This window comes from Mya arenaria, chromosome 3, assembly GCF_026914265.1.
Source record: "Mya arenaria isolate MELC-2E11 chromosome 3, ASM2691426v1".
Taxonomy (NCBI): Eukaryota; Metazoa; Mollusca; class Bivalvia; order Myida; family Myidae; genus Mya; species Mya arenaria.
Window position 1 is genome coordinate 86,160,485 of NC_069124.1, and position 23,164 is coordinate 86,183,648.

The 23,164-nt window shown below is 35.2% G+C and overlaps 3 protein-coding genes across 3 annotated transcripts; 2 read left to right on the forward strand and 1 right to left on the reverse strand.

The window, feature by feature from the left end:
• Positions 1-61: 61 nt before the first annotated feature.
• LOC128229175 (P2X purinoceptor 7-like) lies at positions 62-1,437 on the forward strand. Its single transcript, XM_052940901.1, has 3 exons — positions 62-340; positions 710-940; positions 1,151-1,437. The coding sequence occupies exons 1-3, from the start codon at positions 144-146 to the stop codon at positions 1,299-1,301; spliced, it is 579 nt and encodes a 192-aa protein (XP_052796861.1). The 5' UTR covers positions 62-143; the 3' UTR covers positions 1,302-1,437.
• A 2,621-nt stretch (positions 1,438-4,058) lies between these two features.
• LOC128226368 (uncharacterized) lies at positions 4,059-7,963 on the reverse strand. Its single transcript, XM_052936246.1, has 7 exons — positions 7,586-7,963; positions 6,906-6,998; positions 6,579-6,680; positions 6,157-6,264; positions 5,435-5,518; positions 4,822-4,915; positions 4,059-4,181 (listed from the first exon to the last, which is right to left on the reverse strand). The coding sequence occupies exons 1-7, from the start codon at positions 7,961-7,963 to the stop codon at positions 4,174-4,176; spliced, it is 867 nt and encodes a 288-aa protein (XP_052792206.1). The 3' UTR covers positions 4,059-4,173.
• An 11,814-nt stretch (positions 7,964-19,777) lies between these two features.
• Positions 19,778-21,459, forward strand: LOC128229294 (uncharacterized). Its single transcript, XM_052941127.1, has 2 exons — positions 19,778-19,867; positions 19,983-21,459. Exons 1-2 carry the CDS (start codon positions 19,832-19,834, stop codon positions 20,883-20,885), a joined length of 939 nt encoding a protein of 312 aa, XP_052797087.1. The 5' UTR covers positions 19,778-19,831; the 3' UTR covers positions 20,886-21,459.
• The last annotated feature ends 1,705 nt before the right edge of the window (positions 21,460-23,164 follow it).

The window sequence follows — 23,164 nt, forward strand, 5'->3', positions numbered from 1 at the left end:
CTTACGAAAATTTACGATCATTTTACCTGTTTCCGAACGGTATATTACGCTACATTTCATACCTGTACGGAAAATGACGGAAATATTTCCGGAAAAGTGCGAAGTCGATGATCAGACTGTGACGTCACAGTCGTGAATCCAAAATGTCTGACAGCGAGAATTACACAACTGACGGAGATGAATCGATTGATTTTTCGGATACTAGCTCGTATGACGCTGAAAATAACATTGTTCCATATCAGTTTGAACCATTAAATAGGGATGATTTAATTGAAGACGACATTAATCGTCTAGATCTTCACGACGGAGATGATGGAAATCGAATTGGCAACACGAACTGGTAACCTAAAGTTACTAAACTTAATTTGAACTTCTTTATCTATGCGGAATCGATACCCAAAAATGTTAAAATGCAAATTCAATTTGAATACAAGTTTGGTTTTAAGTCATTCAGTGTCACTGTTTTTATATTTTGTAATTCATGTGACAATTAAGAATGTCGTGTAATTCAACATTTGTCAAAACTGAAATGTCTGAAAATACATGAACGTGACTATCTGTACTATAATATTTTCATAACTATTGCTTGGTTTATAAATTATTTTGTACATCAAATTTCTAATCTAGATTATCATTTATAATCCCATATCCAGCAAAAGAACTTGATTATAGTAATTTTGTAGTTTATTTGATGATTTAATTGTTTTAGTTGCAGATGCAATAGCTGTATTGCTATGCATACAGAGCGGGAATCGGTATGCTGCCGTGATGTTGAACAAACAAACTTCAAACTGGATGTGTTCAATGAAGAAGGCCATGACATTGAATGTATAACAGACCACCCCGGGTTTGGCACTGTTTGCCTGGACCGCTATGTGCTAGAGACTGCATACTACCAGTACAGACAGCAGTATGGAGTGCCGCAACAGGAAGATAATGAGTAAGTCTTAGTTGTATAAAAGAAATAATCAATGCATGTGGTTCAAAGTTTATTTACATTCTGTCAGTCACTAGAATGCTATCACATGATATTCTTAGAACTTCATTTTGTTTTAATATCATCAATATTATAACCGCATATAAAAATTAACCCCCTATAATTGGGAGTTACTTGTATAATTTCACATTGGTTTGACATCTTATTTTGCAGGCAACAGAGATATGTGGCATATCGCCAGTTTGTCAGATGGTGTTGGGGATATTTGGGAAGAGAGGTGCGTGTTGTACTTCCATCATGTGCAGTTCAAAGGATTAGGGCGCAGTTTCCATCACAGCAGTATGAGGGATTTCAGGACTTATAGGCAGTCATGACAGATGTTTGCGACATATTGTTTGCTACTTATGTGTCAGATTTCAATTTTACTATTCCAATATTTTACCACAAGTGTTTTGTGTTTTTTGTGATGAATCAATTGAAATAAAATGTTTGACAGGTTGGATTACTTTTGCATTTGTTTGAACTACGAAAATGATTCCTTAGTGCAAGGCCATGGCAATATTCAATATCCATCATATATGCATGAAGCATTTGTTCCATGTTGTCATGTTTTGGTCACTCCTTAGTTAAATGAGTAAAGCTTGTAATGACAACAATTAAAGGGTCTGTCTGACAAGTTATTTACTAGTGGAAGTAATTTGAAGAAGAGCACTTTAACATATATCCTTCAAATAATTCAAAGTTGTTTGAGTCGCCCCAGCCCATGTGATAGGGACATAATGGCAACTACATTAAACTTTATCCATCGCAATGCAACAGTTTTAGCTGTAAAATCGACTGATCACTTTGTCTAATTTGACATATTGCCCACTATCCATAAACTGAGTTTCATGAACTAGCTTTGATACTTCTTGAATTATCACAGGAACATATTGGCTATATCTTTAATGTCAAGGGCAATAACTCGCTCTGATGAAAAAATAAACTAACGTGCATAATCTTCATATTACTATCTATCCACATACCAAGTTTCATCAACTTAGCTAGAGAACTCTTTTAGTATTCCAAGGACCGATAATTTTTCCATCAACAGCTATATTTTTATATTTCAAGTCAAGGGCCATAACTCGGCATACATTTACCTGAAGAAAAAAATAAACAAATGTGTATTATCTACACACTGCCCTCTTTCCACATATGTTTCATTTAACTTGGCTTTGATTCTTTTTTTCCCTATCACAGGTTCAAATTGGCTATAGTTTTAAAATCAAGGGCCATAACTTTGTCTGACAAAAAAATTAAACTAACATGCATATTGCCTCTCCACTTACTAAGATCATTGACCTTTAATACTTTTTGAGTTATTGCCTGACTGAGATTTTTGTGGGCGGACTGAGGGTAAACCTTGAGCCCCGTCCGATGAAACCGGTAGGGGACTAAAAGAAAAATAAGATGTGGTATGGGTTTAGGTTTGTAATTTATATTAAGGATGATTGTTATTTCAAACAATAAAAGCACCAAATGATATGTACAACAATTCTCTGGCATTGAATTAACAGAAAACAAGGACTAGAATGGCAAACATGCACTTAACAAAGGAAAACAATCAATCTAAACTTTTGAAACCTGATCAAGAGGCTGGATAAGAAAAAAAAGGTATTGCTAATATTACACAGATACTATAAAGTTATTTTTAAGTAACAATATTCAAAACTTTAGTGAAAGTATAATACAAAAAAACCATTCCACTGTCACAAAGATTCATTAGATTATACATGCATATATACAGAAACAACCACCATTACAGGAAATAATATTCAATTAAGATACAGGTTATACATGTAGTGTTAAAAAAGGAAAATGCCAAATTGTTGACAAATCTTGGGATATATTCAAACAGTCACAATCTATGTTTTTTCTTATTTCCCCTACACTAATATTTCAACCTTTTGTTTTTTCCTAAACACCTTGTTACCTCAACCTTGGTTGGCTTTCTTTTCCCTGATGTGAGGGGAGGTGGGGCTGGGGTTGACAGTTTGTTTTTTTCACCACATATTTCTATACACATGTCAAGAAGTTCCTTTACATAACCAAAGGTCATTTCATCATTCACAAACTTGACTGAAAAGTCATCCTTATATTTTGGAAATACTATCTTCAGGTTGAACTTTCCATTTTTTGATATTTTTTTACCTCTTTGCACATTTTCATTGAAATGTAGGGCCGCCAAGTATTGGCGACACATTTGTCCGTGGAAGGAATATGCTGTCATTTTTGGTGCAAAGTGATTGATTACACTGTGAAATGATTCCAGTGTTGACGTTTGAAATCCTGTGGACAGCTTTTTGATGTCCTTGCACAGTCTCTTGTTTAGCAGAATGTCTTCCATTTTGGCAGCTGCCTTTGAGCCCTTTTTTAACCATTCTCGGGGTTCAAGGGGACCATGGGTGCACTGCTGGTAGAGGTCACCATGTCCAGTGTGAATGTCTTGAACATGGTTGACCACTGATGTCCACTTTGCTGCAATCATGGAGCCCTCCTCTCCCTGGGATGATGCGGCTGACCAATAAAGGTGATTGGTGATACTCTTCATCCACTTGCAGACTATGTTGCAGTCTTTTTCCTTGGACAGTGCAAGGAGCTTCTTTTTCACAGCTGAAACATAGTAAGAGTATGTGAAATATGTACTAAATGAAACTTTTGGAAAGTATCATAAGCCAAATGTTGGGTTTAAGTTTTTTATCACATGTTGGTTTTGAAATGATCACTAAAGAATAAAGTCTTCTTTATGAAATGAACAATGTTTTGAAATGAGATCCTTTGGTTCCCCATTGTGACTGTTTAAGCAAAATTTGGTTGAAATTAACCACACTTTGTCTGATAATGAACAATAACAATTGCTCATCTTTAGCACTTGTCAGAAGTAGGTGGGCTTTCCAACATGCTATTATAGCATTCATGAGACTTATAGACTGACAATCTAGGTCAATCATTATGATTTAACCCTAGATACGGTAATACATGTATGTTTCCACAGCTGAACAAAATATGTGTTACCTTTTCCAATATGCCACACATCAAAGGAATGGACAGTCCCAGGTAAATTCTCTCTAATCCACTTTTGTATTTGCAGATGCCTGTCTGTAATGATTTCTGCAAGGGACAGGCCACATCTGCGTAAACTGTCAGTTGCTCTCTTAAGGCCCTCCAACTCCATATGGTAGCTTTACTTCACTTCATTGGACTGAAAAAGATAGCAGAAATAAATAATTATCATGTTGCTAAATCACCGTGGTATCAATATTCATACAATGTAACTGTTAAACCAGTGAAGACATTTTTTACATAAACACCCTGGACTTTAATTCAGTATATTCTCATGTAAACTAGGCAAAAAGGTAATAATCAAAGGCAGTTGTATGTTTATTTACCATCATCTTATTTGAGAAACTAGGACTAGTGCACCAGCCTTCACTATTATGTTATCAAGTTACAGAATGTTTTTGTTCTTGCCAAATCATATGCAATATTTTGTCAATCTTACTCAAGAATAATGAATACATCTCTTGAAAAGTCAACAAAATTACTAGTTATTCTAAAATATCCCCAATTCTGTTTGACATCAACCTTTGGCATTCATGCATTGGTCTTACACACAACAGAAGGCATCGTATGATCAACTATTATGTCATGTTATATCTTGCTTCAGACCCAAAATACATGGCAATGTCCCCAAGCAGATAACTTCAAACATTTGGAGAGACACATGATGCAATAATAACCACTCATTTGACTTTGAAATGAAACTTTTAAGCAGTCAGATTTTCAACCTCCAGCAATTTGACAGCTGCATAATATGGATTTTATTACACAAGTAGAATTACCTTTAGTTTTTCGCTTAATTGGCGGTGGCCTGCGATTCACTTGGGTACCCCGGACAGCAGTTGTTACACAACACTTTGGACATGCACATGAGGCCTGAAAAATGTTAAAAATTGTAGACTGTCTTAGTCAGATAGTTTTTGTAGCTTATCTGGAATAATATGCATTATTTGGACTTTATCTTCTATAATTGTAACATAGCATGGCTTCATGTCAGCTGTGCTTGTGGTAATTTCAAGTTTTAAAAGGGCAGGGTGCTGCGGAAAAGGCACATGGCACTAAAATCTTGGTTAGAATGGCACCTTCTAACTACTATGAAAACCTTAATTATATTTTTTTAGAAATATGGCTAAATTGCTTAAAATACAAGATCAAGACATTTGTTTGTATTTGAAATCATATAACAAGTTTTAAATGCAAGCGAAACATATGTATAGGAAATATTTTATTATCTGTTAGCTTTCAACAATTACAAAAAGACATCGTAGTTCACAAGCTGGTCTTCATGAAAGTGTAGGGGTGCTACTAAAACATATATATTGTGTAACACCCTCCATATAAACTCATAAGCTAAAACCGAAAGAAAATGATAACAATAATCAAATTATTCATTACCTTCTTATTGCTGGTATTCATTGATCTCATCTCTGTATGTTTGAGTTTACCCATGTTCCTTTTCAGGGAATCATCACAAGATTTCTGAAATAATACATAGTAATGCCAACAGTCACAATAAATGTTCACATGAACATATATGAATACCTTTAATATGTACAACTTACAAATAAAGGTGTTTACTTCTTTAAAAAGTAATTGCCAAAGCTGCTTTACTATACACTGGAACATAACATAACAATGAGGACATTCTCTTTAATGGAGATATACACAGTATGATGAAATAGCAAAAAAAGAAGAAAACTTGTTGAACACTGACTTAGACATGGTATCAATGTGTACAATGCATCACATAGTTCATTCTTATGCATGATTGATTAGCCAATGTTATCACGTGATATTACCAAATTCAGTATATAGCTCAGATATTCAATTGTTCATGGTAAGCCTTGGTAGCACAGTGGATATGACACTGGACTGCAATTTTGGCCACACCAGTCCGAAACCAGTCTCTACCTCGATTTTTTATTTGCATTATGGTCCATTTTTTTTTACAGTTGTGTTATCTAAGGGTAAAACATTGTACCAAATTATTGACTTTGTGCTAAGATTCTTTACCAATCTGGTGTATAGTCCCTTTACAATCAGCATCTCGAATTGATAATAATTAGGTTTGTTTTTATTGGTGTCTTTGTTTCAAATCAACGATTTTCTATATGTACCTTTGACTGGATCTTAGCATCAGTACTGTGAGTTTCTAGGTCTTGTTGAAGGTTAAGGGCTGAGGCTACTGTTGAAGACTGGTCAACGGGAGGTGGTATTTCAGCGCTCTACATAAAAAACATTGATAGTTGAAAATGATATCAAAATATTTATTGCACACTAAATACAGTCATCGAAATAAGGCTTTTGGATGCACAAGCCCGAATTCACATATCACTGCTTGGCATTACATCTTTGAACAAGCTCTGCTGTATAAAACTCAGACTTTGAGCAAGCCCAGAAAGCATTTTAACAGTGCAGGCCTTGCTGGCTTGTGCTAATTTCGACCACTGTAAATATCAGTAATTGACCCTATAATCCTTCCTTTTTAAAGACAAGTGCCTTTAAATGATCATCACATAAGTGTTTGAATAAATATTACCTGCATGACAGTTCTTTTACTGTTGTCCAACTCCATGTCCATGTCTAATTCAACTGCGTCAACTGGAAACTCAGTGGATGGAGGGTTGGCGGTCATGTCACCCTAATGAAAGGAACAAAGTGCCCATTAGTATTGATAATATATACTCAATACAAATAGTTTTTAAGGAAACAATTACACACATGTACACTTCATTTCCATAAATGAAACTGCAATTTGATTTCATGGTGGGTGTATATGATTTAAGAGGGAAAAATCCCAAACAACTCTAGAAAATCCATTGAAATTTTAAACATCCTACAAATGAATACTAATATAAATACATACTAGATTAACAGGAGATAAATCTGGAACAGCATCTGTATACGTTACAGCAGTTGATTTATCAACTTGGCCTTTCTGGTTGTAGTCACTCAGTATCTGAAGGGGAAGCGATTTTTTATAGGTATATATATACAATAACCCTTTACTCAAACTTGAGATGTTAAAAGTCAAAACATTTATAAAGCATCTTCAAGGTTCTTTCACTAATACTTCTATACCATAAGTTTTTTTTATATATCCGCAATATAATCCAGTAAATGAAAGACAAATTATGAACCATACTTGCAACTTTACAACTATTTTAATCTTATAATATGCCTAAAAAACATGAGCAAAATAAACACAATGCGTTCATCATCCTTTATTTACAGAGCCTCTGGAAGATACAGATTAAATCAAACGGTAGCAGTATAACCCGTTTTCATATCGTACAGTCAGATCTTGCTTTTTCATGAATGTATGTCTATTCATGATTCATTTATATAAAAAATTTTATTACAAATAAGTCCTGACATACATGTTTTGCACATACATTCAGTATGCACTAATTTGTATACATTTTAAAAAGAGTGTTCTGCTCAGGTCTATTTACAAATACTAACCATCCAAGTTGAAGGGCTAAATTGAAATGTTGACTGATTAAGTCAAATAAACCTGTTAACATATTAAAATGTGCAACATACCCTCCTCACTTCTCGTTTGCGCACTACCGGTCTTGCTTGGACTTGGTCAAGGTTGCTTTTCCTAACTTTGTCGCCAAATAATGTGGGGATAGCTTCGTCTATTAAAGCAGTTCTATAGGTTAGACCGAGACTCCATTTAGTTCTGGTAGTCATCGTGAACATTGTCAACTCAAAATGCTCAGAACACACAAGCTGTGCATTTGCGGAACCGTTTTTCGAGGGACCTTGCCATCCGGCCCTTGAACACTCAGACCCAGTCATCTGAATTGAACGAATCCATTGTTTCCGGAGTTTCTCTTCTTTGGGAAATGTGTGCAGACTAATTCCATTTCCTGGCACATTGCTACATCCCCCAACACAACACCGAGACCGTCCCATTGTTTACACTAATTAATATTCCACACTTAAACTAACATCCGTGTCGTTCTTTTCAATGTAAATAAACAATATGGCGGAGACGAGTAACGACTCTGACGTCACGACGAAAATTTACGAATGAGAAACCGGACTTTCCCGATGATGGACAATATCGGAAAAGTACAATATGCGAATATGATTAGTCGGCTACTACATCGTAAATATTCGCAAAAGTTCGGAATTTTCAGTTCAGACGTTATAAATAGACATATCTTAAGCCAAATCAACGGTGTTGACATAGTCACTGCATAGTACCTTTAATAGTATGGACAACACATGTATGATGAATGGGGTACTTTGTCTGGAGTGGCTGATTATCATGATACAGGTACTTGTTAATATGCAAATATCGTTATAAACTTATAAAAAACCGGCATTGCTGATTCACGGAAGCATCATCAGAGATGTTTTGTTATAGTACACGGTGGCATCACCAGTAATAGTTTATATGTAATTATTGTTATAAAGTTTTTAACAAACGATATTGAAGAGTCATTACGGAATCGTCAAAAAGCTGATTCGTTTTAGAACACGGTGGTAATACCAGATATAGTATATAAATGTAAATATTGTTTTAAATGTGTAAAATCAACACTTATGATTCATGGAGGAATCGAAAGAGCTTAATTGTTATAGTACACGGTGGTTTTACCAGTAATAGTTTGTATGTAAATATTGTTATAAAGTTATAAAAGCAACATTGATGATTCAACATTGATGATTTAACGACAGAATGGCCGGATGTGAAACATATGAAGTTATAATAAGCGGCATCGCTGATTCATGGCGGAATCGCCAGTGATGAATCATTTAAGTACACGGTGGAATCACCAGTACTAGTTAATATAAAGATACTGTTATGAAGTTATTTAAAACGGCAACCCTGATTCATGGCGGAATCGCCAGAGATGAATCATTTTAGTACACGGTGGAATCACCAGTACTAGTTAATATATAGATACTGTTATGAAGTTATTTAAAACGGCATCCACTGATTCATGGCGGGATCGTCAGAAATGAATGAGTATAGTACACGGTGGTTTCACCAGTACTAGTTTATATGTAAATATTGATGTTTTGTTGATTTGTATGAATGTAATAATTCTCCAGGATATAGCTATTAGTATCTTCAAAGTTTGTATGAAAAATTCAATCTCGCTTGAGTTAGAATGGATACCGAGATCCCAAAATGAAAGGGCAGACTTCTTATCTAGAATAGTGATTATTATGATTGGGGTATCTCGTTTGAAATTTTGGACATAGTTATTCAGAGGTTTGGCATATAAGATGTAGACTGGTTTGCATCAGAACACAATGCTAAATTGACAGTATTTTTCTCTAGGTCTTGGAATCCGTCTTCAACAGGGACGGATGCCTTTTTTAGAGTCATACGCAAACTAAAAAATTAATCGAGTAAAGGGAGTTTTGGTAGTTCTTTATTGGAAGTCAGCTATGTTTTGGCCATTATTGTGTCCAAATGGGATATTCATATCAAATATTGTTGATTGATTTTAAGGGAGAATATTCTGTAGATGAAAACTAATATGGATTTTATAACCTCCCTTTGCATAAATGTACGAAAGCGGCTTCGCTGAGCTAAGGCGGCTTCGCCTTGAGAGACATTCATAGGCGGCTTCGCCAGAAATGAATGAATTGTAGTACACGTTGGCTTCACCAGTACAGTTATTATATGTTGAAACACATTGTTATAGCATCAGTCATAAGCCATGATTGTTAACTGAACTAGTTTATGTGAATAAGTTATAAATGATGGTTTTGCAGAAACATTTTCGTGTAAACGTCTATTTTTGCAGATGCATAAGGATGGCATTTTACCAAATGGTTTACCAGAAGGCTTGGCGGGCAAGGTGGATCTTCTCCCGGAACTGCTAAAGAAGTGGATGGCAAAAAGTATTATTCTCGAACGAAAGTTATTCATTCAGTTGGAAAAGTAGGAATCAATTTACGGTTTAGGGAGAAGGGATATTTTGCCTGCTAAAGTTTTTACTATTACAATATATTCATTTTCATTAGGTTGAAGTGCCTCAAGTGTTTTGCGACTTTCGCTCTTGCAACTGTATTGGTTTAAGTACAGTATTCATGAATGATATGTATTTGGTATAAATCTATATAGTAAGCCCATAAGAGACAGTTCGATAATTAACATAGCTAGAACTCATTCCAGCTTGTGTCAATTTCAACTGTTGAAAAAGGATTCAATTGATTTGAAATGAAGGATGATTTTATCCGAAATGTATACTGACTATACATGATATGCTGTTTATTGATATATTATACGGATATATGAGATGAAATTATTCGGACAAATTGCTCCTGACATTGACGATATTAAAAGCAGTGAACATTGATTAAGACCGGCTGGAGAAACAAGTGTGTTCAACAATGAGAGTTAAGGACAGAATGTCAAAAACATGCTGTTAATTAAGTGAATCTATTAAACAAAGACACGTGTAAAGGTTTCTTTATTGTTTGAAATCGGTATTTAGTTTGTAAACGGAAGATTAAATTTCCATGTCAATTATGAGTATATTTGGAAAAGATCATGATATTAAGAATATTTGGTTATTTATATCCTCATACCCGTTCTTTGAACTTCATCGGTTTCCCAAGTGCTTCACTCACTGTGACTTCCAAAATAATACCACTGAAAAGTATTGATTTTGTTGTTTTCTATAGGAGGTTATAGAATGGTATTCAGGGAAATATAATTTCCTACGTTTGAGTAAAACGAATTAGAAGGAAATTAATTTCCCTTGTTTATAATGTAATAACCACCAGGTGGCGATTGATAAGCACGAGGAATTCGTGCGAATATGAATGTAAAGGCATTCAGCTTTGGGGAACCGATCCGTTCACATCGATTCAATTGATTGTTAAATTTTACAAGAAAATGTTTATTGTGAAAGGTTTTCAGTTACTATGCAATTTCATCATATGAATGATAAATATGTTTTTCATTTTTCTTCAAAGAACATAATCATGTAATGTACATTTGTATTAATTGATAAAATACGTATACATGAATCATAAAATTATATGTTTTTCTATACATCTTTGTTAAGGAGCTTATGGGTGATGAGGCCCGACATCTAGTGGAACGAGACAAATCCTGTAAATCTGGATGACAAACGGGCAGAGGTTTCTCCAGAAGGAGGGTTTTATCTCAGTTTTTCCTCGGCCAGTCGACCACGTCTGTAAGCTCCATTTTTGTCAAGCATGTTGTTAATAAGACATACTTTGCTCATGTTGCAAGTTCATGCTGTATGTGTTCATCGGTTTCCCAAGTGCTTCACTCACTGTGACTTCCAAAATAATACCATTGAAAAGTATTGATTTTGTTGTTTTCTATAGGAGGTTATAGAATGGTATTCAGGGAACTTACAAATTGTCGAACACCTGAGCAAACTAGTGAAGGACCCATGACTGGGGGGATAGCTAGATCGGGTTTCTTACTTTCAAAATGTCACATCCAGATGAAAGAAAATAATTGTCAAACACCTGAGAAATCTAAAGAAGGACCCATTACTTATACCAAGACACCAACACGCTCACTCACGTCCTTTACAGGAAAGAATCGGTGTCTTAGTAAACAGTCTGTTTGACGACTTAAAATACACTGAAAGATATTTCATATCAAACTGGAAAATTGAAAATCGGGTCGCTCGAAACATCGGTTCCCTCGAGGTTTTGTCTCGGTCCCTGGCGACCTCGAGCGATCGCAGTTTTACTGTATTTACTAGAAGTGCAGACAGTATTTCGATCCCTCTCCAATGTCGATGCCATCGCGTTGAAACGAACAGATTCGTTGTGTATTTGTTCTGTATGCTTAAATGTCATTCGCGCTAGCACTTTCACGAAATATAAAAAACAGGAGCAAGACCAGTAGTCTATCATTTAACCAAACAATAATGCATAAGGTTCGTGTACTTGCAAAATATATATTTCTAATGATAGCTAATGGTCACAAATGTCCCAGTTAAAATATTTATGTATTAACATTTATACGTTTCTCTTGAGAATCTATCTTGTCTTTGTACCTTTAGGCACAGGGATTAACGTAAAAAAACACTGAATAAGTGGCTAAGTAAACGATTGTAGTTCCTTCGTAAAAAATAGTGAGAAAATAGTAGTACATAACATTTAAATAATAGAGTACGAAAAGAAAGACAACCCAATACTAAAGAAAATAGAGGTATTGATAAGTTAAGTATACTTGTACGTACATTTTAATTGTTGCCATGAGTGACGCAAACAATAGAAGGTAGATTTCATAAACCCTGCGCATATAATTTGATTAAGCACTTCAAGTTATAACCTAAGCGTTATGTTTGCTTTTTGGACGGTACTGCAAGTACCGTTCATAGGTACCATGCTACTTTTCGACAGGCATGTATCAATTTGGTTCCCGCTTTCAAAGCTGAAAACAGCAGCAAGCGCAAACCGATACCCAGCATTTTACACAGTCACATCCCTCGGAATTATTTTTCTACGCGAATCGAGATATCTGATATTCTGAATACGCTTTGTATAAACATGTTGAATGCGAATTCTAATTCTGAATAGAAATTCCGTTAAAACAACTGCTGTTTTAACTATGTTATAACTAGAAGTAAAATATAAATTCTGTATTCAAAATAAGGTGTAAGTAAACACACAGTGTACGCACTTCTTTCCTCACCTCGATCATTATCATTAATGACCTCGAAGAAGATGGCCGTATTCGAGATCGATCGAAATATTTTTGAACGAAAAAGGTTTGTTATTTTGCTACTTTATTATGACGATGAAGAACATATATTGTATAAAAATATTTGATTGATAATACTTCTACAATATGTCAAGGTCACGGTTACACTGAAAGCAAAAAGCTTGTCTGTGTGATAATTCGACAATGCCTGCACCCATGGTCCTCAAACTTGACATTGAGGTTTGGTTGACCAGTAGATGACCCCTATGGAATTTGAGGTCAAAAGTCAAGGTCACAACTCGTATTGGTCATTAAAATTACGTATAATTTACTTATTCCCAGCTGCAAAGAGGATAACATGTTTATCTGCAAATATCAGTTATCATCTGAACAGGATGTACCAGCCATTCTCACACTTTGAATGGTCATTATCTTAAAACTGAATTAGAGACATCTTATGTCAATGACAAATTAGCTGTCATTTCAGTCCATACATATATATTTGCGTTGTGTTAATTTGTCAATGTTATTTAACAAATTGTTTATGGTTGTTGATGCATGGGTCTATCACAGTGGTCTATGTGTGTTAATTTGAGAATGTTGTTTAACATATTCAACTGGTCTGTGGTTGCTAAGGCATGGGTCTATCAAAGTGGTCTATTTGTTTGCCTGTTATGTAGATTTTACTTTGTAAGTTGAATTTTACTGGAAAACATTTACAACTTTTGCAAATAAATTTATTGGATATGTACTACTGCCTTTCGTGTTTTTATTGTTTTATTCTCATCAAAGACAAACATTTAAGTTGTTGTTTGAGTCTTTGTGCATAAGTTGTCGTTCCATTATTTTTAACGTTGCCATAGAAGTCTGATTGTTTCTACAAAACAAAGAGACTAGTAATGTTGTATGGTTCAAATCACTTTCATCTTTCTAGCACTTACATTTACACTACCAGTTGTAACATTATTGCTGCCAGCCTAAAGCAGTACCGTCTCTCAGCACCTTTAGTGCTTAGATTATATTGAGCAAATGTCCGGCTTCTTTCAAAGCACATACAAAAGTTACAGAAGAGTATCTCTACCATGTGTCATGCCAAATAATCCCAAACAAAGGGTGTTGTTACCTACATGATTATAAGAAATATATGCAATTACATTATACCTACTTTTAAGTATTTATCATTAGCAAAATTGAGTTTTGTGTTTCGTTACAGTCCCATCCTTTGGGGGAAAATACAGAGATAAGGTCAGAACTGCTATCTTAGCTAAATTAGCAAAAACTAGATGAGCAAATGATTATGCACCAGTCAATGGTAACCACGCCCCCAGGTCCGGGGGAAATGGACTGTGTTTTTACCTTTCAGGTGGCCCCACAGAGCCGAGTGAATGAGGTGGATTTATTTTCGCTGCGAAAAAAGCGGGGAATGGGCCTTACGTAGGTATCTCGGGATGCGGGGGGGGGGGGGCATTTGGCGGAAATTTTATCTGCAATTTTTTCCCACAGGACGGTGATTTTACCCGGGATTGGCTGGACTGAAAGTCAAATTCCCTGCTATTCCCCGGACTGTGGTGGGGGCGTGGTCACAATTGACTGGTGCATTACGAAAACATTAAATAGTTCATTAAAGAATTCGTATTAAGATGCAATAAATATGTCACACTAAAGAACAAACAATATCTGCATAATGCCAGCAAGAACATTTCAAAACCATTTGAATTTTTATGAAACAATAAGTGTTATATATTTGTTACCGTGGTTCTTATTGATGAACATGCGTTTTCGGGTTAATTGTGCATCTACGCATTGAAATAATTGTCATCTTAAGCCAACTTTGCTATGTGATTAAAACCATGAAAACTACCACATACACCTGAAATACGTAGTAAAGGACAGCCTTAAACATTCCATCTAAGCCGTTGTCTTAGACGTACTTTCATTAACAATGGTCCAAGTAAAAACCATTAATAGACATCGTTAGGCTTCGTTTTCGAAAATGATTCTTAAACAAAGAAAAACCGCAACATTCATACTTAACAATAGTATAGTTAGATTTGAAGATTTTTTTTGGTTTTTAATGCTAGTATATTGATTACTAAATTGTTAGTTTGTTCATATAAGGCTGAAATATTGTACTTATTCAATACCTTACTTAATTCTATAAATCATTCACTACCCTTATAATTGACTTATAACTAGTTAAATTATTATCTAAAATAGATGCACTTGTAAACAAATTTAATTTTATTTGATCCATAGCACTTGCCGATACATAAATCGACATTTAAATGTCATTATTTTACTTCCACCATGATTCAAAATGATTTTTGTTATGGCTAAAATGTGTCGTGATATCAGACTCACCCCAAGAATTTAAAAAAATGGAAACATAAATAATATCTTTAAATGTAAGAGGTTTAGGCAACATTGGAAAACGAAAACAAATCTTAGAATGGATTAAAAATAATAATTACGACATAATATTACTGCAAGAAGTACACTGCTCTAGACAACTATTTTTAAAATGGAAAGACGAATGGGATGGACCTTGTGTTTTTAGTGGTAACAGTTCAAATAGCGTGGGAGTCGCAATTCTTATCAACCCCAGTACGAATATAACATTAGCAAATCATACCGAAATTAAAGAGGGTAGACTTCTTACAGTAGACATCATATCAAACGAAAATGAAATAACCTCAATTAACATATATGGACCCAATAAGGATGACACTAGTATATTTGATCTGCTACAAAAATATTTGTTGGAGAATAATGATAAAACATATATTATTGGTGGTGATTTTAATACTATTCTCAATTGCTCTTTAGACAAAAAGAACGGCAAAACTGACACGCATAAAAAGTGTAGAGATAAAATACATGATATAATAAATTCTTGTGAAGTAGTTGATATATGGCGACTACTCCACCCATCTAAAATGCAATATACCTGGCATTCAAACTCCAAACCACATGTACATTGCCGTCTAAATTATTTCCTTATATCAACTAATATTTTAAATTACGTACAGAAAAGTATGATTAAACCAATATATAAACGGACCATTCAATTGTATCAATAACGATATACGATTCAAAATGCGATAAAGGTCCGGGATATTTCAAACTAAATAATGCTCTTTTATAAGACAATGAATATCAGTCAAAAATAAAGGAATGCATACAAGAAACAAAATATCATAATGAATCTGCTAATCCAAATACATTATGGGAAATAATTAAATTAGGAACACAACAATCAAATATGCATCGCATAAAAAAAGAATACTTAAATCAGAAGAGGAAAGACTATTAAAAGAAATTAACACCTTTGAACAACAGCTAAATATAGAAAATATCAACATCGACAACGTAACTGAATCTCTTATACAGAAAAAACAAAGACTTGACGAACTTCGAAGTGAATATATTAATGGTCATATTCTTAGGTCAAAGGCAATACACGTGGAAATTAATGAAAAGAACACAAAATATTTTGCAAATTTAGAGAAGAAACACTCTGAGAAAAAAACAGTGTATAAACTTAAAGTGAACGATAAAATTGTATAAGGAGTTAAAAACACATTAACTGAAAAAGTAAAATTTTATAAAAAAACATCTTTAGTAAGAACCTAAACCTTGAAAACAATATAAGAGATGCATTTATTAACACAAATAAGAATAAACTTCCAGATCTCGATAATAATTTATGCGAAGGTCGACTCTCAATATATGAATGCGGAAATGCTTTAAAAGATATGAAAAATAATAAAAGCCCTGGTTCAGATGGTCTGACTACAGAATTTTATAAAACATTCTGGAACGATATCCAATCCGTTCTTATACACTCATTGAATTACTCTTTTCTACATGGACATTTAACACCACTTCAAAAGCAAGGTATTATAACACTTATTTCTAAATCCGGTAAAAAATTAGAAAACCTTTCCATTTGGAGACCGATCAGTCTATTGAGCATAGATTATAAAATAGCAACGAAAGCAATAGCTAAAAGAATTAAAAAAGTACTACCTAAAATTATTGACTTTGAACAAACTTGTTTTATCAAAGGAAGATACATCGGCGAAATTGTTCGTCTTATCATAGAAGTTATGCAATACCTTGAAGAAAATAAACTACCTGGACTCCTATTTTTTGCAGACTTTCAAAAAGCATTTGATAGTATTGATCATTCGTTTATACTTGACGGTTTGCGATCCTTTAATTTTGGCACAGATATAATTCAATGGACTAAACTTTGTTATACAGATATTCAAAGTATAATTATAAACAATGGTCACATGTCGGAGGCCTTTGAAATTGAAAAAGGAGTACGCCAGGGGTGTCCACTTTCTTCCATTTTATTCATCATTTGTCTACAAATACTTTCAGGCTATATAAAACAAAACGTTGATATCAAGGGTATTAAAATCGGTGATACAGAAATAAAACAATCTCTTTTCGCTGATGATGCAACGTATTTTAATGATGGCTCTGACCACTCTTTTAAATCTTTGGTTAATTCATTAGCATCAATTTTAAAATGTTCTGGTCTAAACCTCAACACAAATAAATCCATCATTCTTAGAGTGGGAACCTTAAAAAACACAAGAATAAAGCTCTGCAATAATAAACAATTATTTGGACTTCAGAATGCTCAACCGCTTTAGGTATTACATTCTATAATGACAAACAAAAAACAATAGACGAAAATATTAATAAAAAGGTCGAAGAATTTCATAAAGTTCTAAAACAATGGGAACATAGAAAACTATCATTAATGGGTAAAGTTACAGTAGTGAAAACATACGCATTGCCCAAAATCATCTACCCATTCACTGTTCTCGCAAATCCAACCAGGTATATTGTTGAAAACATTAAACTATCTATCTTCAAATTCATCTGGGACAAGAAGCCAGACAAAATTAAAATAAATATTATGTACCAAAACCACGAAAACGGTGGACTAAAACTTACAAATGTCTTAACTTCATTAAAGCTGTCTGGGTTAAAAGACGACAAAAACAAAAGTCAATGGAAAATTTTCTTAAAAAGAAGCAAATTAACTATGAAAATGGATTGGTTTGACTGTGAATTAGGCAATACCATAATAAATAAAATTTCAAAAGATGGTTCATTCATAAATGATGTCATCAAAGCCTGGAGTAAAATTAAGCAATATTTGACACAAACTCAATAAAAACAGCTAAGGCAGTGGTATGGAATAACCAAACAATTTGCAATAATGGAAAAACTCTGTTTTTCAAACAATGGTATGAAAAAGGTATTAAGTATTTTGAACATATTTTCGACTATGTAACAAACAATTTTTACGAATTTAATCAAATACAATACCTATACAACATAAGGAATACAGATTTTATAAATTATCAAACACTCGTTCGATCAATTCCATTACATATAAAAACACAACTGATTTCGGATGGGATTATTTACGCTAATACTCAACAATTCAAAGAAAAAGTTGAAACATCAGTACAAACAAATAAACTACTGTATTCAATTTTGTTGCATAATATTCTCCAACCGATTTCAGAAGCAAAATGGAAAGAAACTTTGGAAATGAGTAAACATCTGGAATGGAAAGCTATTTAGAGTAATACTTACAAATCAACGATAGATACAACATTGCGTAGTATCAACTATAAATTCCTTATGAGAATATTACCGACCAACAAATTTCTGTTTAAAGTCAAATTAGTCGATTGCAGTCTATGTACTTTCTGCAATATATATGCAAAAAGCTACAGAAACATGCTCAGTAGCAAAAAGTTTAAACATAAACCCGGTTTAAGGCAATGAGCAATCGCCAAAGACATAGAACACAAATTCACAAACAAGATAACTCAAATCCAACTCAAATATTGAATCAATTGAACATTTATATTGGGAGTGTCAAAAAACTCAACAGTTATGGAATAAACTAAACAACTTTATTACATTGACATCAATAAATATAACAATTTACAAACAGGAAGCCCTATTGGGAACAGTCAAAAAAAGCAAATACAGTAATATCTGTAATTTTTTAATTATCTTAATGAAATTTTATATCAATTCATCAAAATGTAATGACAGACAATTATCCTTCGATGCATTTTTGCATTATCTGAAATTTAGAATCAAAATAGAAGAGCAAATAGCATTAAATAATGATAAGTATGAAACCCACAGAAAAATATCGAGTAGTACTCGATATTCTTAATAACTAAAAAAATAGACACATTTAGCCTAAACAATGCATATCTTATTATTGTTTTTACTCATGAATATGAATAAAGTAATCTTTTGAACAAAACAGGGACATCACTCTGTGTGTGTGCGTGTTTGTGCGTGTGTGTGTGTGTGTGCGTGCGTGCGTGCGTGCGTGCGTGCGTGCGTGCGTGTGTGATAGAAATTATTTTTTTGATACAACATAGAGATGTTTTAACATATATATGTTTTTGATAAATTACGTAAATATGATTTATGTTGAAAATAAATGAAAAAACAACAACAATTAATAGACATAAGTCTTACAATGGAACTTGCGCATATATAACACACTGTTTTAAGAGGTTGCATGTCACTATCAACAACAATAATTCTACTTATTTTAATGGTAATTCTTCTATCATGGTTACCTGGAGGCAAATGTTTACAAATAAAGATTTTCAGAAACTTTACTAATATACACTAGACAAGAGTGCGATTTTGGTATACTCATTATTGCTTACAAAAAGGAGAATTGGAGGGAAATTTAAAACCGTGTAGTTAAATACAATTCCTAAAATATAATTATTGTCGACTTCTTCAAGTTGTTCACCATTGTGGTACCCTAGACACAATGGTAACTACAGGGAAAGAACGGTATTCAGAAAAATAGATTTTTTAGATGCACAAGGCAAGGGCCTAAACGACAATGAACTAGAGACACAAACGTATACATATCAAATACACAAATACACACACGTTTCGTATGAACATTTAATTATAATACAAATACTTAAGGGAATAAAACGTTTAAAATTATAAAATGTAAACTTTCTAATTACGCAAATATGGGGGTAGTTTAGCTAAAATTATGATGTGAGCCATATCAAGCATTTTCATTTCGTTGTTTGATGGTAAAAATGAGAGGAATAGATACATTTGGACTCGTAAGTACCATGTTTTACTTTCTCTGTCAATAACTTCGCCGCGTGGTGTATATAATTAATAAAATATTATCTTCATTAACTTGCAATACGTCTATTCTTCCCAATCTGATTTTAGACCTTCCTGTTGGTGATCACCCAGCACGTATGCTGCACAGAAGACGAGCGGACAAGGGGCGCTGCAACCCCTGAGACGGATCTTGGGCTTGGGGACGTTGGGATGAGGCCGCCGGTCATCTTCCCATCCTCAAGCCAGGGCGCGACCACGGACAGTCACGTAGCCGCCGCCACAATCACACGGACACCATCAAACTCTTCTATTCGACCAATTACGAGTGAAACTGCAGTCACAACTAACGACACGCCCAAGAGCACTACGACGAGCAGCACCAAGAAGACCACCAGAACAACGACAACAACGCCAGAAACTACAACTGGTTTGACCACTACTGCTTCAACAACATCGAGTCTAAAAACCACGAGTACATCCGACCCTACAACACGGGCAACCCAACGATTTACCGACACACCAGTTGCATTTGTAAGTCATCAGTTGACCACTAATGTCGCTTCAAAACAACCAAATAGAACAGAGTCAGTCCAAGACGCTTCCGTGGCAATGCTAAAATATACTACACTGAATGAGTCAGAAACGACAACGGCAACCCATACCAGCCCTAGTGAAATAAAGGAGGTGAATCAGACGCAATCTGCTTCTTCCGGGGTTACACAATCTAGTGGTGATTTAGAAGCTACAGAACCTGTCTTCAATACAAATAGTTCCATTCAATATGAAAAAAATAACAATAATACGAGCAACATGACAGATTTAAACGAATCTTTCCCCGTAGAAGACTTTACAACATACGACACTTTTTGGCCGATCGCGATGGCGTTAACTATAGGGATTCCCGCCATCGCGGTGTTCGGGGTGACGATCGCGGTCCTCTACCGGAATCGGCTTGGCAAACCCCGTGGCCTCCTCGCCGCGTTCGACGACGAATACAACAGGAAGTTGTGAGGCGGGCGACAGGGTGTACAAACACGAACGCATAACATGTGACAACTGTGATAAAAGAATTGACCGTTAAATATTGTTGAATCTCTTTTGATACACGAGTACAAAAGGAGGCATGGCAATTCGCTTTTAGGGAATAGGGAAATTGTTTAGGTCAAAGAAACACGTTCTGCGTGTGAATCATTTAAAAGGGACCCTTAATTATGGTCTTTAGCAAAGCCATGATATTTTTGATGGATTGATAACATCGCCATTTATTTTGTTAAATAAAAAATAACATTGAAAGTTCTGAAATCTTCATATGAACTAGAGCTGATTTCATATTGGTAAGTTATTCGACAATATACCTTTGACCGCAGGAACTAAATATTCTGACATTTACAGGCACTTTAAATTCTTCATGTTTTTCTAGTCATTTGCAGTACCCAGTGCTTCTGCTTCCAACTGGCACGAAATTTATTAGTTCATTGCATGTCTGCATCAATGGTTTCAAACGAGTGTTCCTCTTGCACTGATTATTGAGTAGTTCCTTTCAATCCATGCAAAACTCTAGTTGCCGTGGTAACGAAAAGGTAACAATGTGTCAGGCAGGAACTGACCAATATAGACAGGAATGCTTCTTGACATAGGTGACATACTTGTATACCCTTGACCAACATGATTCCAGCCATAATCGTGATTAACATGGCGTCCACAGGACGCGTGACTTTTTACAGTAATCGCACTGTCCGTCTGTGTGTCCGTCCCTTTTTTTACATTTTTGTCTAGGGCAATAATACTTGTGTTAAAAAGTGCTTTGCCTTATTATTGCAAATAGAAGGTTAGCTCGCAAAATATATGTGGCTCTTGTTATATTCTTGTGAGCATGCAACTGGTTACAATAATGAAATAAGTACGCTTCAGTATTGATGCCTCGTTTTAATGAACGAATCTATTAAGAGTGTTCACTGATTCTTCTGGTTATACACACACACAACAAACTTTGTAGGGGATAGGGTGAAGGGGACGGTCGGTTGGTTTGTTTTGTCACGACGATAACTCATAAAATGGTCGACGGATTTAAATATGTTTAGTACGCATGTTTTATGACCATAAAATAAAGGTTAGGGTTAGACTTTGGCTGCCATCCATTACTTCTTAATGGAGAAATGGCCCCTTTTTAACATAGAATTTGCCAAAGCTATGATGTCATGAAAGGGTTGACGTCTTTAAATGCTGTTTGATACACATGCTTAACACCATACAATTCAGGTCAAGTATCACTTTGGTTACAAAACGCTTATTTCTCACGGAGTTATAATCCCTTTTCAACTTATAAGTTGCAAAAAATACGGTGTCCGGACAATAAACTGTACGTCGTGTCCGTAACTGTCCATATTCCTCTACGCCGTGTCCAGGTCCATATACCTGTATGCTGTGCCCGTGTCCGTATGCGTGTACGCCGTGTCCGTAATCATATACCTGTACGCCGTGTCCGTGTCTTTATACTAGTACGCCGTATCCGTATCCAGATACGTGTACGCCATGTCCGAGTCCATATACTTTAACGCCGTATCCATATGCGTGTAGGCCGTGTCCATATTCATATACCTGTACGTCGTGTCCATATACTAGTTCGCCGTGTCCGTATCCAGATACGTGTACGCCATGTCCAAGTCCATATACTTGTACGCCGTGTCCGTGTCTTTATACTAGTACGCCGTATCCGTATCCAGATACGTGTACGCCATGTCCGAGTCCATATACTTGTACGCCGTATCCATATGCGTGTAGGCCGTGTCCGTCTTCATATACCTGTACGTCTTGTCCATATACTAGTTCGCCGTGTCCATGTTCATACTAGTACGCCCTATCCATAAACATAAACTTGTACGCCGTGTCCGTATCCATATACCTGTACGCCTTGTCCAGGTCCATTTACCTGTACGCCCTGTCCATATAATAGTACGCCGTATCCATGTTCATTTATGTGTACGCCATTTCCATGTTCATATACTTGTACGCCGTGTCCGTGTCCATATACCTGTACGCCGTGTCCGTGTCTATATACTTATACGACTTGCCCATGTCCATTTACCTGTACGCCGTGTCCATATACTAGTACTCCGTGTCCACGTGCATTTATTTGTACGCCGTGTCAGTGTCAATATACCTGTACTTCATGTCAGTGTCCATATACGTGTACGCCATGTCCATGTTCATAGACGTGTACACCGTGTCCAAGTCCATATACTAGTACGCCGTGTCAGTGTCCATATACGTGTACACCTTGTTCGTGTCCA